Raw genomic sequence first — 16,711 nt, forward strand, 5'->3', positions numbered from 1 at the left:
TATAGAGAGGTAGTGATTCGAAAGACTGAACACCTCCCAGATCATTACTCTTTTGAGCTCTTCACTTCTCTTTGAAACACACAGAAAATAGCTAAGCAGCAGATACAAACTAGTCTTACTGCAACTGCTCAAAGAAACTGCAGAAATTACTTTTCTCTCATCTTTTTTCTACTACTGGGTGGAAAACGTGGAATACAAGCAATAGTGACAGCTCCCGCTAACAGATCCAAAGATATTAGTTATACAAAATACTTCAATACCCCCAAAATATTAATGTTTGATATACAGACATCTAAGTGTTCTTTTAACTGCAAAGAAAAGATGAGATTGCTCTAAGATCTAGAGAGGAAATCAAATCACGAGCCCTGAATCGTTTTGCTTACAAATTCACACACCTTTCTATTATCCTGCTTAGGCATACCTGAAAAAAGATAACTCCCCCCCTCACGAAAAAAAAAAAAAAACACAACACCAAAAAAACCACACTACAGGCATTTTCTTCCCTGTCTGGATTCTCAAAGTCCAACGTCTCTTTCAGAGAGATCATCTCTAGTAGATTTATTGGCTGCTTTCACACAGAGGAAGAGAAAAAACATCATCTAGTATGAAAAGGTTTTTAAACAACTTTTCTGTTTTTTTTTTCTGTTTACTTTCAGTAAACAGAATTAAATTCTCTGTTATTATGAGGTATTGAAACGCACAACATTCAGCTTTTACAACCCACATTCACGCACCACACTACCTTGCTATATAGATACGCTATTTCAACACTGCGGCTGCTCCAGACACATAGTCCTATTCAACACTCTTGCCATCTCCAGAAGCATTGAAGGAAGGCAAGGAAAAAAAAAAAGTAGAGTTTTGAAGTCCTCTAGTTGAAAATGCATAAATGCTACTGGCTGTGTTACCACTGAGCCTAAACTAGAAGGTCCCACCTCTCTGACTCCTTGTTGTCTAGTATGGTCATACAACTTCTCTTCACAAGGAGCCACATGGAGAAGACAAGGGGCAACGGTACAAGTTACACTGGGAGAGGTTTCATCTCGATGCAAGAAAGAAATTTTTTACAGGGAGAACAATCAAAGACTGCAACAACCTCCCCAGGGACGTGGCAGAGTCCCCATTGCTGGAGGTTTTCAAGATGCGATGGGACAGGGTGCTAGGTAACCTCATCTAGGCTCCCTTTTCCACAAAAGGTTGGACCAGATGGTCTTTTGAGGTCCCTTCCAACCTGGGTTCTGTGATTCTATGAACCTGTGGACCACAGTTAGCTTGTGTTTCATCAGTTAAGAGAGCAAAGCCAACCAGATATGCTCCGCAGTATTCTGTCTGGCCATATTTTCAGATACAGACCTACACACATTAAAGAAACACAAGTCACCTCAATACCTTTCACTGCAGAACTCGGTGGGGGGGTAGAGATCATTCCAGTCACCAAATTATTTCCTCCAATCCAGCATCAGGAAGGACAAACTACAACTCTTACTCCCCATATGCCAAATTGTAAAGCAGTGCTACATGCAAGCAGAGAGTGGTATAATGTCAAACGGACACAGCAAGAGCAACTGCTGTATGCAATTTCATTTCCCCACCTAGGTGGAAAACAGCTGGCTCTGTCACGGCAATAGTTGCAGCACAGAATGAAGGTGTGACAGAGTTTGACATTCTTACTGGTTAGACACCCCAGGGGAGATACCTTGGAGGCACATCTATTTTGAAAGAGCACCTATGTGTTCTGGTATTGCTGGTATAGTGAATTAACTTAAGTTTATCACCTTATACCAATATCACAGGAGTTGGTGAAATAAATTTATTAAAATTCAAAGGTTTGCACTTTGTGGCGACTCATGTTAAAAAACACCTTGGATGGTCCTCTCTTGTTTCTTCTCCTTCTTGTAATTTGGATGGAACTGAACCTTGAAAGTAATACTAGCATTCCCAGAAATGGCTTGGTTTCCCCCAACTATACAAACATATAAATACTGTAGCAGATCTTGTACAGAAAATGTGAACGCTTTACCTGTGCACTGTCTCTCACACAACTATGTGGACTAACAGTGTTGAGAAGAACAAGGGAAGAATGAGAAGATAAAGAGGAAATTCAAAAGCAGGACCCACTTCTAATTAGGTGTTACTAGGCAGCTATATTTACTTGTCCTCTTATTTAGTCAGCTTAGATCGCATAGAGATAAGTAGAAACAATCACACAAAATCAATTAACATGAAAGAAAATTTCTTAAACAACAAGCACATTAAAATAACATGTAAAGCCGCTGCCATCTACACCCTTTTTCACCAGTGGCAACACAGCTGACAATGAGCAAAGTACATTTAGAGATAAGATAGGCTAAAACCAGACTGGGTAGACACCAACAGTATGAAAAGCGGCTGCTAGAAATCAAGGCACCGTAATGCTGTTTATTACTGCTTTTCTGAATTTTTTTTTTTAATTCACAAGTCATTCTAGCCTCTCTCCTCTGTCACTGCCTGGTTTTAGGATGGACAGACATTGATTTTTCGATCAAATATTAACAGAAATTCAGCAGCCTAACATATGGTAATATTTCAAGATAGAAATTCACAATTACGTCAAGAGAATACAATTGTTTTACTATGCTGCTGAAAGTCTGAAAAATGTCTGGGTTAATTTTATTTCATTTTTTAAAAAATTCAGGCCCTCATCTCTGCCATTCTCAAACTCCGAATTAAAACCAAAGTACTTCCGCCTTGTATACCCTTAAAAAATAATTTTAAGTAATTTCTCAAATTTCCAACCTTTCCAAATATTGCCAGGAATGTCTCACAAAATATAGAAATTCATTTATTCTTATATTCAAACATCTTTAAAAACACTTTTGATCTGAGATCATCTTAGGGTATCATACCCTCAAGAAAAATTGTGGCTTGTTTCGGTTTTTGCCTCCTCTCTTTTTTTCTCCCCTCCAAATATGCATACAGAATATAGCAGAGCCAAAAAAAACAACCTTATTTACACTCGGTATTGTATGTATTTAAACATGGTCACAAGTGCCAAAATTTTCTTCACTAACACTGGCTCGCATCTGGCACACAAGCTAGAAATAACTATACTTAGTGGCTTTACCACCATAAATCTTCGAAAGTCTTCTGCATGGCTGAGCTCTTCTCATAAAATTAGACACCAACGACTTTGTCTTTCTCATTAAAAGGATGCTTGCTGGAGAAAGCACAGGGGGATAGAGATGTGTGTGAACAACCTTCTTGTAGCCACTGGGTATGGGACCCAACCGCATTCTCACAGGCACAAAGAAAGGAATACTTAAAATAACTCAAAAGACTGTTGCAAGGAACATCTCCAAACATTAAGAACAACTTTAAAAATCTAAGAATAGAATCTACACGCTTACACTAGCACACAGGAAAAAAACAAGAAGTCCATAGATTTTTTTTTTTTAAGTTACTTTTACTCTCTTTCCTTAAGTATTAATTGGAAACATTGTGTTTATTTCAGAAATAAACACAACTGAACACTTACAAACATTAATTCAATAAAAAGCCTCTAACTTAAAGTATTCCTACTATGCATTTTGGAAAAATGCTATTAAAATCTTAAAACCTACTATAAAAAACAAACAGAGAAACACTACTTTGAGCTATTATAAACCAGTTTCGTTTACTGCAAATACTTGACTGGAATAACTTTGGTTTGATTAGGTTTTGCCCTTTTTTTACAGCCCATTTTTAAAAATATGAATGCAGAACACTTTTTTATGTGTGGTTTCATACTGCAGTAAGTGGCTAAGAAGATAAAACAAGCTCATTGACTGTACTAAGACAAAAAAAACCCCAAAGAAACAGATGCATATTCATCAGAAAACTAAAATCACCAACTGTAATGCAAGGTAACAGCTAGGTTAGAAGTCCAGGAGAAGCTGATCTCAATGACCAGCTGGGGATGGCGAGCCAAGTAACACGGTGCTAAGTTCTCTGCAGTCAGAAAACCACGCTACATTGGCCCCTATCTGGAAAAAACAAAAACCACAACCAAACAAAAGCAATCTCTCTTTCTACCTCTGCCTCCCCTATGAAGAGTATTTACATGAGACAGGACCTGATAATACCGTTTCCCTCATTTCTCAGGACAAGCTACCGACTCACTAGCATTGAAGACACAAGGTTTTCAAGGTCTGCTGACAGGAGACGAGACCAGCCGTTCTCTTTTGTTTTCAAAGCTGGACTTGACCTGAATCCAGAAACTCAAATATTAAAAGGAAATTCACACAATGCACCATCAGGAGACTGGCCAAACAGGTCTATAACATAAATTCTGTACATTTCTTAAGAGGTTCTTCAGCATCCTTTATATAAAGTTCAACTAGCCTTTATGAGACACAAAATACACACAGGTTCCAATTGTAACTTTTAGTAAAAACGTAAAAACTACTCCAGATACAGCAACAACTATCAGATTCCCCGAGTCATATCAGCTCCTATGAAAAGCGGTATCTTTTCTATTATTATTATTTTTTAGAAACATCAACTTGCGACACCGTTTGCATTAGGGACCACGGACAAGGTTTTACTTTCTGATTAACTTCAGTTCTGCGGCACAAACATCGGCATTGCCAAGAACTAGTGTTCACAATGTGCTGGCGGGTATTTTTAGCATGACAAAAATTGAACTTGTTCTGAGCCAGCTTGACACATGGTCAAAAACACTTCGGTGAAGCCAGTTCTGGTGGTGCAATACCATCTCCTGCTATTCACCACATCCTTCTCGCAGAGGCAAAAGACGACAATCTGTACCGGCAAGACAGATAATACAATGGACCACGAACCCGAACACAAAATCAGTTTCACTAGCGGATGTACACCTCTATGTTCACCTGTGAATGTCTAAAATAACTTCCAGAGGAAAGACAAGGCTGGCACGGAGGGGAGGGGAAGAAAAAATAATGTCTTCAGCAAGGAAGCTAGATGAAAAGGGTGGAGTGCAGCCATCTATTGAGGCTATCAACAGCTTCAATGTCCCAAGCCACAGCAGGTATTGTTTACAAAAGTCTTTGTGTAGGTTATGCTAAAAGGCTGAAAGCACTGTCTGCAAAAGATGCTAAAAGCAGTATTGGCAAAGGATGCAAAACCTGCAAAATAAACCTTTTCCCACCAAACATGATGAAACAAATACAACAAAGCACCATAGGAAATTAAGCCAGGCTACGCTAATTGTGTCTGGAATGATAAGAATGCCCTTCCTCTTTCCAATACAGCTTATCATGACGTTTGTGGTATGTCCCGAACATCTTCAATTCCTCTTACATACAGGGTTTGGAAGAAAGAGTCGGGATTAAAAATACTTAGAGCCTCAAAGGGAAAACCTTCCTCACAGGATCAGGCTTGGGTTTGATCAAGTGGATCAAAGGAAGAGCATTTTGCTCCTTTAAAATTATCCTGTACCATATATTCTAATATACCTAACTCGGTCGATTTTCAGCTACGCCTTGCAATTGCCACCATAAAATTCTGTAACAAAGGCAACTTTACAGGACTGCATCGCAACTGCTGGTTTTCTAGAGCTCTGCCAAGTAACTTTGTGGTGAAAAATGATAGCTCCAGGAAAGGCCATACTCGGATAAAATTCAGAAAAAAAAACAACCCACACAACTTTCTGCAAGCTAAAGAATTCATTCTTAAAAAGGGGGCACCGAGTCAAAACTGAAACTGCAACCTTTGGCAAAGGATGCGTGTGTTGTACTTAGTACCAGAATCATCTTTTTACTGTCTTCCAAGAGAAATGCATACGAAAGGCACAGTGCTCACCAGCTAACGTAACAAGCCTTAATTCTCCAGAAAGCTTCTAAGGAAACACAAGCCCTTAAAAATCAGACTTCCAGAGCATGTGTTGGAATTGCTTTAATAAAAAAAAGCTCATTCAAATGCAAGCCTTAAACCTAAAGCAGAGGAAAAAAAATAATTTTCTGTCTGATGTGAGAAATGGACTGTTGGGGTTTTTTTTTTTCCACACTACTACTTCTGCTACAAAAAAAAACACCCAAAGAATCATCAAAACCAAACCTTCATCAGTTAACCAAAAACTGTAAAGCTACTTAGAAATATTGAAACAGGAGATCCATTACTTTTTTATATGTCAGGGATAAAAAAAAAAAAAATGAAGGAGTGTGGTCCATTTCTCAATTTCACTGTGCCAAGATAGGTCTGAATCATTACACTGTGGCTATGTTTATACTGAAACTTTTTTTTTCCCCCTCGCTCAAAACTTGGACTTCCACACCCAGTAGGCAACATTTTTTTAAGTACATTCCAAGCTTCCTTCAAACAGTTCCAGTCAAAACATCACCAGATTTTAATTCCGTCAAGAATGCAAGCATTTCATTAAAGGACTGCCTAATTATACGTAACGTGCCCAGACCACAGATTCCGTGGCATCTTTATATGGAATATTATTCAGAAGTAACACCACCAACTTTTCTCAAGATTTCTGAAATTTCTGCATATTTAGTGTTATAGCGAAGAATTATGGTGTGTCCCCTCAACTAATTAACAGAGCTTGGGGGGGGGGGAGAGGGGGGAAATGAACTCACAATACTCACTAGTGGTGAGAAAGATCAACCCAAGAGGAAAGAAAATGTCATCAACTCATAAGAAAATTGCAAGCTTTAAAGAAAAATAAATTAAGCCTCTAGATCTACTAGTTGCAGTAGGAAAAGGAAAGCCTTTTCAAATGTGAATCAAACCCAGACTAAAACAATATTGTGCACACAGTTTTCATGAGTTTTTCTAATTCTTCTTCTGTCTTCCATTCTGCCAGGTTACAGAATTCAGAATCTGTAAGCACAGAAAATCACTCTGCTCCTACTTAAATAAAGCCACGAACACCACAGGCGAGCATCACGTCTGCTGAATGAAGTGAATGACCTTGGAGGAAAAAGGAAAGGTGGCAATGAAGGACAAATTTCTGAGCATTATAAAGGAAAAAAGATGACCTCCTCATGAAAACCCCCCAGCGATTGCAGAAAGGAAGTTCTGAACAGGAATTTTTTTTAAAAAAAAAGGCCTTATCAGATACCCACTAGCCAGAGACAAACATGCTCTGGAGCCCAATACAGGGTTCAAGAATATCCAAACAAATTACATTCCCTGCAGTTGGAGACCAGAAAGAACAGGAAGAAGGGTAAACTCCTCACTACCACTTTGCCTCAGGACAGGGAAAGTAAAGCTTTCTCATAATTTTTCAGAATCTCTTATGGCATCCTAATATATATGGCTATATACATATATAAATACATATTCTTTTACAGTTTTCTTTTCCAATTACTTATCCTTCTGCAGTGCTATCCATACTGTGACGAGACTTTTCCCTAACACAGTATCTGTTAAGTGATCTGCGTTGTAGCTGCTATATTAGATTTGCTGTATTTAAAATTGGAACGGCAGTTAGTTTCTACTTCAGTAGCTTGACTCACAGCCAAAGTTGCCGTAAACTTTATCACAAACCTACCAACATAATCAGTGAGATTACAGAAGAGTAGTCAAATTCCACCGGAGAGTACAAAGTCTATTCATAGCAAAAGGTTACATGCAACTTTATTAAGTGGAGCATAATTCAATACAAAAAATGACATGTTAAAACTAGCAGCAACTAGCTATCTACAGATACATATTCATTCATACTTTTATTTTCTTTTTTTTTTTTTAAAGTATCTGTACTGTTCACTCAGGCTTGTTATGACAGGAATGAGACACCAAGTTAAGAGATGTCAAAGCAGCACTCTGTCCTCGTGCTGGGCACAAACACAAATCCCCAGTAAGCTCCTTCTTTCCTCACCTATATATTCCACATCTCCACGTCTAACCTGCTACGTCTCAGTGGAGCAGAAGCGAAGGACAGCCCAGCTGACAGGACACCACCATCTGAGACCAGAAAGGGCTCGCATTGTTAAGGAAGACCCACAAGGAGATCTCCCCACTTAGCTGGTAAACACACAGGCTTACGCCTGCTAGCAGTACTGCTGAATATTAAATACAAAAGCATCTCAGAAACAGCGGTGATGCCTAAGAACTAATTAAAATTCACAAGCACAGAATCGGATAAAGAAAGGACCAGGGGAGAGATGAAGTATCTGGGAGGGAAAACAAAAAATAAGTTGACAAACTGGAAGGAGGGAACAATCTTCAGAGGGCAGAGCTTTGCATGAGAGGATGGAAAATAGAAAATACCACACAAAGGCAAGGCAGCAGAAGGAGAAAGGTGAATGACACAGAAATAGAATGAGAGGAGAATGTAGCTTTACAAAAAAGAAGTTGAATGAATTTATAAGACACGTTACACTGCAATATATGCTAGACTGAACGATGAGAAGATATTTTAAATATGAAAAAGTAAGAAAGGAGAAACCACAAGGACAGAAGCAGGAAAAAAACAGAAGGAGGTATCTGTACATATATTTGCATCCATATCAGGAGCACATGAAGATTATAAGCCTATGATTTTGGCAATTCCTTTTACACTATGAATTTAGTTGAAAGCGATGAAAAACTAAATTCAGGACCCAACAAATGAAAGGACTGTATTGCTATTCCATTTCAGCCAGAAATCATGCAATCTTTACATCTATTTTCAATACACTGTACAGTAAACTGACTTAAAATGATGAAGCAATATAGGATCAACACATTCAGACAGCAGAAAATTAGCTAAGTCTTAAATAAGGTGGCCTTTCCAGCTCTGTAATTCACAAAGCAGCAGCTGTGCCTTCTACAAGAGCATTAGGCTGTGGTTACACAGTGACTTTAATCCCACGTGAACCTGGGCTGCTACTGCACCGTCTTGCTTTTCCTCTCCCTTCTCAGGTACTCATTCCTCCTACCTCTCATGCCAGCAGCGGCACTTGCGCAGCCATGCAGCAAGCTGGATCAGGGAACGGATTTAGCCAAAAATTATCACTTTTTGGGAGAAGAGTCGGGAAGGTTTGATTATAGGTGGGTAAATTCCCTAATCCACATGGCTCACCCATCCTTGTGCTCCTACAAGGAGACAGTAGAAATAGTTGGCAAGTGGAGCTGGCCCTTCAGCGGCAGTCCAGACTTTAGAACAGATTAAAACAGCCATGTAACCACAACCTCATTCTCACTGGCGAAACATGAAAGCGAAGAAGTTTTATAAAACGACATTTTAGAATACATTAGCAAAAACTGTAAAGGCATATAAAGTTCTTTTCAAAAGCAGGCCTCAAGATAATGTTCAAGATAAAGCAACTATCACCTAACAAGTTTATAAAGTCTGTAGCATATAAATACATTACAGAAATACCAAATTGAATTAAAATGTGGATCATACAGAGTTCTTCACAATTTTGCAGACACATGCACACACACAAAAGGAAAGTATGCCCAGCAAAATAAGGGCAATTTTAGACCACTACGTGTGACTTATTTACTACCACCAATCAAATAAGGCAATCTTTAAAACCAAAACAAAATCTATGAAAATAGCCAACACCTCTGATAAATTCAGCCATTCATAATCCAGTTGGCCCCTGGGGAAAAAAAAAAAAAAAAAAGAACTTGCTGCCTAAAAGCAGCCAGGTGTGGCTAGAGTGAGAGCCACAGAGAAACTTTGAAGGATTTCTGGTTCACAGCACCAAAGCCTACATTTTACCTTTCAGGAGGAAAAACCTCTTTCTCCATCACAGTTGCAGAAAGACAATCTTTTTATAGTAATGCCAGCACAGATCTACCATGTGAAAGGATATGGTAGATTCAGTGAGCTACAGAAGATAAACATATGTCATGCCTAAAACTGAGCCAATGATCCTAAAAGCATCCTGAATCACTTGTTCCACAAATTCCCCAGTCACAAAGTAAGAAGAAATGTAACACGAAGAGCCAAACAGAGATTATAAACACAGAAATGTATTTTTAAACCTATTTGCTAACACATTTCAAAACACATTTTTTATTATAGTCTTGTCAAGTCATAAAAAGATACTCCAGCTTTACTGCTACTAAGCTCCCACAGAGAAGAGAAAGACAAGGCAGTCTGTAAGACTGCAGTGGGTATTCGATTTTTTTTTTAATGGATATTAGAATTTTACGTTCTGTCAAAAGTCATCCAACTCCCAGGAAAGCTTTCCACTCAACTATCAGCTCACAGTTTTGTCAAGTCCCAGGTATGCTTTCCACCAGCAAAACATGTTGCCTTTTCTTCCTGGCCGCCAGGACCTGAATCTACAGCCTTGCATACAAAACACTGTATTATCACTCAAGATGACATATTTTAGATTTAAATAAACATGGTGGTTTTGTTTATGTACAGCCCTCAAGGAGATTAAGTACCTGCAGAGGGGCTGGAGAAAAGGTAGTTACACCCATATGCCTCAACCCTAACCAAAAAGAATCCCATTTGGAATAAACAGTAGTTCAGTCTTCGTCTTCTCTAAATGACATAGTTTAAGCCTTCAAACTACAAACATTTAAAGCAGTGCTCAGTTTTGCATAAAGATATCAAAGCTATTGGAATGGCAAGTATGCTTACGATCTGGTAGGCTGCCAAAAATCATCTGCTAATATACTAGACAATAGATGTATTCTGCTACAACTTGTAAGAGAACTTTCTGATCTTTTCCTTGTATCGCTTCTTTTTAGTTGTATACAACTGAACAAAACTGAACTGAAATGATATAAAAAATGTAATTAAGAGTTTTAAATCCTATACAAATACTGTGGTTTGTAAGTATTGCATATGTGATTTGAATACTTGCATTTATACGCTGACAAATACAGTAATTATTTGTAATAATTTAACATTTTAAAATACGCATTCTTAATCACTAGCTTGCAAGCCATGTATTCAGAGTTTCTTGTTGCCACTGCAGCAGTTAAGTTTCTAGAATTCAGAGCAGCATGACACAGGAGTACGAAGTTGCACTCTTGCGGTGCCTGAAAGCTCCAACAGTGCTACGAAAGGACCCGAACTCTCTCAAGGCTTCATAAACAAACAGCATTCAGTTAAAATTTAATACTTTCGGATAACAGCAGGGTGCCTTCTATAAAAATAATTCTTCGCTCCAGAGACAAAAAGATCCTGTGTGTGGTTCCAGTGAGCACTGCTGTCTGGAACTCTCCGGAATCACGGTGGCTGCATATCCTGAATACCGTCACAAATACACAAGTAACGGGATGATGAGGTTGACACCCAACTTCTCACACGAGTGTCACTCCGGTACCGACCGGCGCAGCATCAAGACTACCACGTCTCCAAAGCCCAGTTCTTCCTTCACAGCTAGATGCAATTAGAAGACCTCTGCATCACAAACCAAGATTGTGTGTTTTTCAGCAGATGTTTTTAAGCAAAAATTCTCTTGCTCTCTCTTATTCTGTTATCTGATATTTGAACAAATCATTGACACGATGGAGCTGTCATATCCTATCACATCATTCCATGTTTGAAGAATGTTTAATCTGTAAATCCACACAGTGATTCTGCAAACGCAGATTGCATGCAACAAGAATGCTGAACAAAGACTATGTACATTTAGTGACTGTTAGTGAATTAAATATATTAACCCAGTTTCTTAATCCGTAACATTAAAATTTACAAATTAAGTTAACTGTAGAAATTAAATTACATTAAAGAAAAATATTTTAAGCCGGCATTTTCACAGGTTTTCCTGTTTTTGTATCCACAGGCTAATAATGCTTATGACGTCTTTCAGCAGAATACAGACGGAAGTAATTACAAGCTCCTGAAAAATAGGAAATGCTAACGAAACCTGGACTAAAGCAGCAGTACCTGGCCTAGATGTTCTAAAAATAAGTTTCCATCTAGGGGGAAAAAATTCCTTGGATCAGTCTGTTACTTATTACTCAGCATTTGCTAGTTAAACACTGCACAGCCACTAATTTTAATCTAAGGAAATGAAAGCTGTGATCTTTCTCATTCAAAAAGGTGTTTCAACACCCACAGAAGAAAAACAGGGCAGAGAAGGCTCAAGGCTCGACATTCTGATTTATGAAGAGAGGACACTGTGAGAGTGAGACAAACAGTATGTCATCTGTCAAAGTTAAGACATTCGCATTTCATATACAAATATAAAATCTCATTTAAATAATTAACGGGTGGACTATACACTGCCGAAAAGAGCAGGACAGCAGTGGACTTACTGCTGAATATTTTACAGAAGAACCATCCTAGAAATTGACCCTCTCCAAACAGAATGATTAATCCTCCATATAATGCCAGGTACCCACTACCACTACTACCATTTTGTTAAAAGCAAACTTTTAACTCCAAGAGAAGCAATCACATTAGGTAAAATGAATAATAAAACCCCTGCAGTTGATGTCATGTAGATTTTCCCTATTGAGCTTAAGGCTGTGCAGAGTTTTAAATGATAAATGCAAATATCTTCTTAAAAGTTTCTGGTAAAAAATACAATCTCTTTAAAAGTGCTGTTCAAAGCTATCTCTAGCGAGACATAAATCATCAGTGGTTTTAAAGTATTTTAAATAATTTTAGCAGCCTCTTACAACCGGCAAATCAAAGTCTTAGTCTATTATATAGAGAAATACTGCTGAAAAGACCAATGCTTTTTGTATGTTGTTTGTGACTTTTTTTTAAACATTTCCCCCATTTAAGAGAAGAAAAAATGGTTTGCATTGTGTTAGCTCCAGTTATAATTTCCAGCTGTGTCAAAACTTTAACAGCCTAAAAGCAGGAAATCCAAAGAGGAAATTCCATCGTCAGTTCCTGACGTTTTGTAACTCAAATGTTCTTCCAAAAACTGGATCTTAAAGGAATTTTGGTAGCATTTTCTGTAACCTTACCTGATATCTTCAAGTAGCTCACATTCTGCCTGATGCTTGGCCTGAAGTTTTGTCATCTGCTCAACCTGAATGTTTTTTAGCTCTTGTGTAACTTTCACCTACAAAAAAACCACAGACCACATATATTTTCTGTAGAGTTTAAGTCAAATTTGAACAAGAAAAAAACAGTTCATGTCCTTCATCAATTTTGAAATCGCACATTTCAGTGGAAAATTCGAACACAGAGATAAGAGTGCAGTTTAACCCTACGCAACACTCATAAAGGCTGATTTCAAGAAGCGCTGTCCCCCCAACAGGCTTACACTACACATGGCAAGAATCTCAAGCTTATGCCCAACCATTAACGAAAGTGCAATTTTATTCCAAAACCTGGGAGGGTAGCTTGTGTGCACAAAGGAGTTTTGCCTACCAAAAAAGAAAAAGCAGGCCACAGGGGAAAAAATTAAATTATAGCGTATACATTTAGCACTTCAGTGCAAGTCACACAATTTGGAAATTTATCAAACTGTCCTACAATTGCTATCATTTAAAGATAGCTTAAACATCAAGTTGTTTTTTGATTGTGCATCAGATCAAAAGAGCCCTCTATAAAAGGCTTCAGAAGGTTGGCCTTATGTTTTTTAGCATTGGTGTAATTTTCCTTTGAACCTTGTGATCACGAAGCTAAAATTTCAATACTTTGGGAACCTACCTGATCACTGGCAGGTAGCACCATTGGCACAGGTATCAGGAATGATTTGATTTTGGAAGGGAACCTTGGGGTTGTTTTGTTCTTGTTTTTATAAAACAAGAGGTCTTGGCATTTAAGCCCTCTAGTGATCACAGGGAATCCATGTATCGGCCTAAAAAATGATCACCAGCGTATCTGAAGACATTATGCATTCATGAGGACAGAAGTGCCAAACAGTTACTGTAATGGGGGAAGAAAGACGAAAAATTCAGAGAGGAAGACGACACAGATCTCCCTCTTCTTCACTAGCCAGGCAAAAAAAATCTAGATCTCATCAGCTAGCAAAAGCCTCCTCGATTTTAACTCAGAAAACAATCCCCCAGCAACAACCACCCTTTAATCATAACATTATATAAAGACAAATTTTTCACATGATACAAAAAAGAAAAAAAATCACATGTATGCCCCTGACTTTAAGCAAAAAAAGCGTCTATTTTTAACATGAACTTTCAGCATTTTCGTTTTTATCTGTACATGAAAAAAACCCTACTCAAAATAAATAAACCCACACAAGATGACCCATGTAATGGAAATAATCTCAAATGAAATAATATAGGCAAAGAATGACACACATGTAATATAAATAAGCTGCCAAATGCAAACTAACATAGAAATAAGAACTGTTTAACAAAAGCAGAGTCCAGTCGCAAAACAAGAGGTCGAGAGGCAGGAATGAGCCAAGGAGAGATCTTCACTGCAGCTGCCTGCCAGGGCTACTGGGGAGCTCGGGGGATGACAAGGGATTTCTGTTTACGCTCCCTCTCAAGTCTTCCTCCCCTCCCCATCTCTCCTAGTCACTATCACACAGTTCACACAGCAAACCCCTGCAATCTCCTCTCCTCACTGAGAAATCTCAACATCACATATGAAATCTCAAATGTCTCTGGCCAGCGACAATCAGACTGTAAATGATTACAGCCCAAACCACCCTAATCGGGCAGCATCGCAAAGAATATATAACACGCACAAATCTCAAAACCACAAAACTCCCTTCCACCGTGCCCGTAAAGGAGCAGCCTCTCCATCCCAAGACCCGCTTCACTGTCTCTAGCTCCCCCTTTCTCCCCACACACCGACCATTGCATACAACCCTCAAAATAACTAACCAATAAATCTCCATCTATCAGGACTTACACGTAGCTCAAGACCCCACTACAGATCAAGTCTCCCAGATAACAACCTGCCTACATGGACAAGCCACGCTAGGAACAGCCTTTTTTCCAAATCTACATTCTTTCTTACCTCTCTTCCCACACCAGCCCCCCCCCAATGCAAAACATCCCATATTTCCATGGACTGCACGGACACAAAAAAGCCTCCCTGCTGCATTTGCAGATTGTTCCCATCACACATATGTTGCACATTTTTGGCTGCCCCTGTTCGCCCACGCTCCTGATACATGCCGGGATAGCCTGCATCCTTGCATCAACTCCAGACGTGACCTTCCAAGACAACCAACCCATCGCTGTTGGTATCAACCCACCATAGTACCCGAATGCAGCTCAGCCCCCAAAATACAGCCAGCAGCACCCCACAACCACTACAGACTGTCTCAACACCTCCGTGCAGCCAAGCCCTCTGCAGTCATTGACCCCCCCCTTCCAGCCCTACCCAGCCATTGCTCTCCTTCATTTGGAGAACCTCAATACCCGCTGCCCAAACATTGCCCCCCCTGCACCTCTTTCCTCGCCAGCCCTTCCCTATGCTCTGTCCTGCCTCCAGAGCTGATCTCCCACACCTGACCCATCCCACCCCACCACCACCCCTGGCCCCCCATGTCCAGTTTCCGACACACACCCCCCTTACCCACCTTGCTGGGCCACCCTCACCAAGACCCCCAATTCATCCCTTCCCTCCTAACACTCGCTCTCCCTCTCCCAACCTGCCTCCAGACTCCACCACTGCACAGCCCACCCGCAGCCCAACCTGCTGCCCCCCCTCCCCACTCCCCCCCGTGCCCCCAGACCCCCCTCATCCCTCCCCACACCCCCCCCAATAACCTACCCCCCAGTCCCCACCACCCTGCCCCCATCCCAGTCAACCCCCCCCTCAAAACAGCCTCCACTCGCCCGCACCCCCCCCCAAGACCCCACCACCGGCGCTGCTCCCCCCACCTCCTCCACACACAGCCCCAGCCCGCCTCGCCTCGCCCCGGGGAGGGGGGGCCCTCACCTTCCTCGGCGGGGGCTGCATGGTGCTGCGCTGGGTCTCCACATCAATTCCCTCCCCCCGGCAGCAGGATGCGGCCCCCGCTGCAGGAGGAGGAGGAGCGGGCAGCGACCGTCTCCCTCCCGGTTCGGGGCGAGTCCCGGTCGGCGGGAGGAGCGGGGCGAGGGGGTGGAGGGGGGGGGGGAAGGCCGCCTCTTCCTCACGGGCGGGCGCCGAGCAGCGTCCCGAGTCCCGGCCCTGGAGAGCGGGGAGGGAAAGGAGGCGGCGGAGGGAAGGCGGGGACGGAGCTGAGGGGGGGGGGAGCGACTTCGAATTAAAAAAAAAAAAAAAAGGAAAAGGAGGCAAAAAAAAAAAAAAAAAAAAGGCGGCGGCGGAGCGCGGCTCGGGAGCGCCCCGCTGAGGGGACGCGCGCCCCGCCAACGGCCCGCCCCGCCGGCGGCGGAGGCCTCCCAGCCGCCTAGAGCGGCCACCATAGAGTGGCGGGCGAGCAGAGGGAGACGGGCAGGACACGCCCCGCCCCGAGCGGCGGCTCCCGCTGCGGCCGCTGGGGGGCGCGGTGGGCAGGGCGGGAAGCGGCGGGAGGCGCGGGGGGGCCGGGGGGTGTAGGGGTGCACGGGGGGGTGCAGGGGGGTGCACGGGGGGGTGCAGGGGTGTGCACGGGGGGTGCAGGGGGGGTGCAGGGAGGTGCACAGGGATGCAGGGGGGCACAGGCAGGGTGCAGAGTGTGCACGGGATGTGTACGGGCGGGTGCAGGGGTGCGCACAGGGAGGGTGCGGAGTTTGCACAGGGAGGGTGCGGAGTTTGCACAAGGGGGTGCAGGGAGGTGCGCAGGGGGTACGGGGGGTGCACAGGGGTGCACGGGGGGGTGCAGGGAGGTGCACGGAGGGGTGCAGGGGTGTGCACAGGGGGTGCACGGGGGGGTGCAGGGAGGTGCACAGGGATGTAGGGGGGCACAGGCAGGGTGCAGAGCGTGCACGGGATGTTTACGGG

At 41.9% G+C, this 16,711-nt stretch overlaps 1 protein-coding gene across 2 annotated transcripts in view; it reads right to left on the reverse strand.

Moving 5' to 3' along the window:
* The window catches only part of FCHSD2 (FCH and double SH3 domains 2), a 165,230-nt gene extending 149,269 nt beyond the window's left edge, over positions 1-15,961 (reverse strand). Inside the window, exons 1-2 of one of the 2 annotated variants that reach the window (XM_075140363.1) lie at positions 15,725-15,961; positions 12,823-12,920 (exon numbers count right to left, since the gene is read on the reverse strand). In XM_075140363.1, coding sequence (XP_074996464.1) covers positions 12,823-12,920; positions 15,725-15,745 — 119 coding nt within the window. In that variant the 5' untranslated portion in view covers positions 15,746-15,961. Of the gene's footprint in view, positions 1-12,822; positions 12,921-13,513; positions 13,613-15,724 lie in introns of those variants that run through there. The other variant, XM_075140362.1, reaches the window with a different exon arrangement.
* Positions 15,962-16,711: the final 750 nt, after the last annotated feature.

The sequence above is a fragment of the Calonectris borealis genome, chromosome 1, assembly GCF_964195595.1.
Source record: "Calonectris borealis chromosome 1, bCalBor7.hap1.2, whole genome shotgun sequence".
Lineage (NCBI taxonomy): Eukaryota > Metazoa > Chordata > Aves > Procellariiformes > Procellariidae > Calonectris > Calonectris borealis.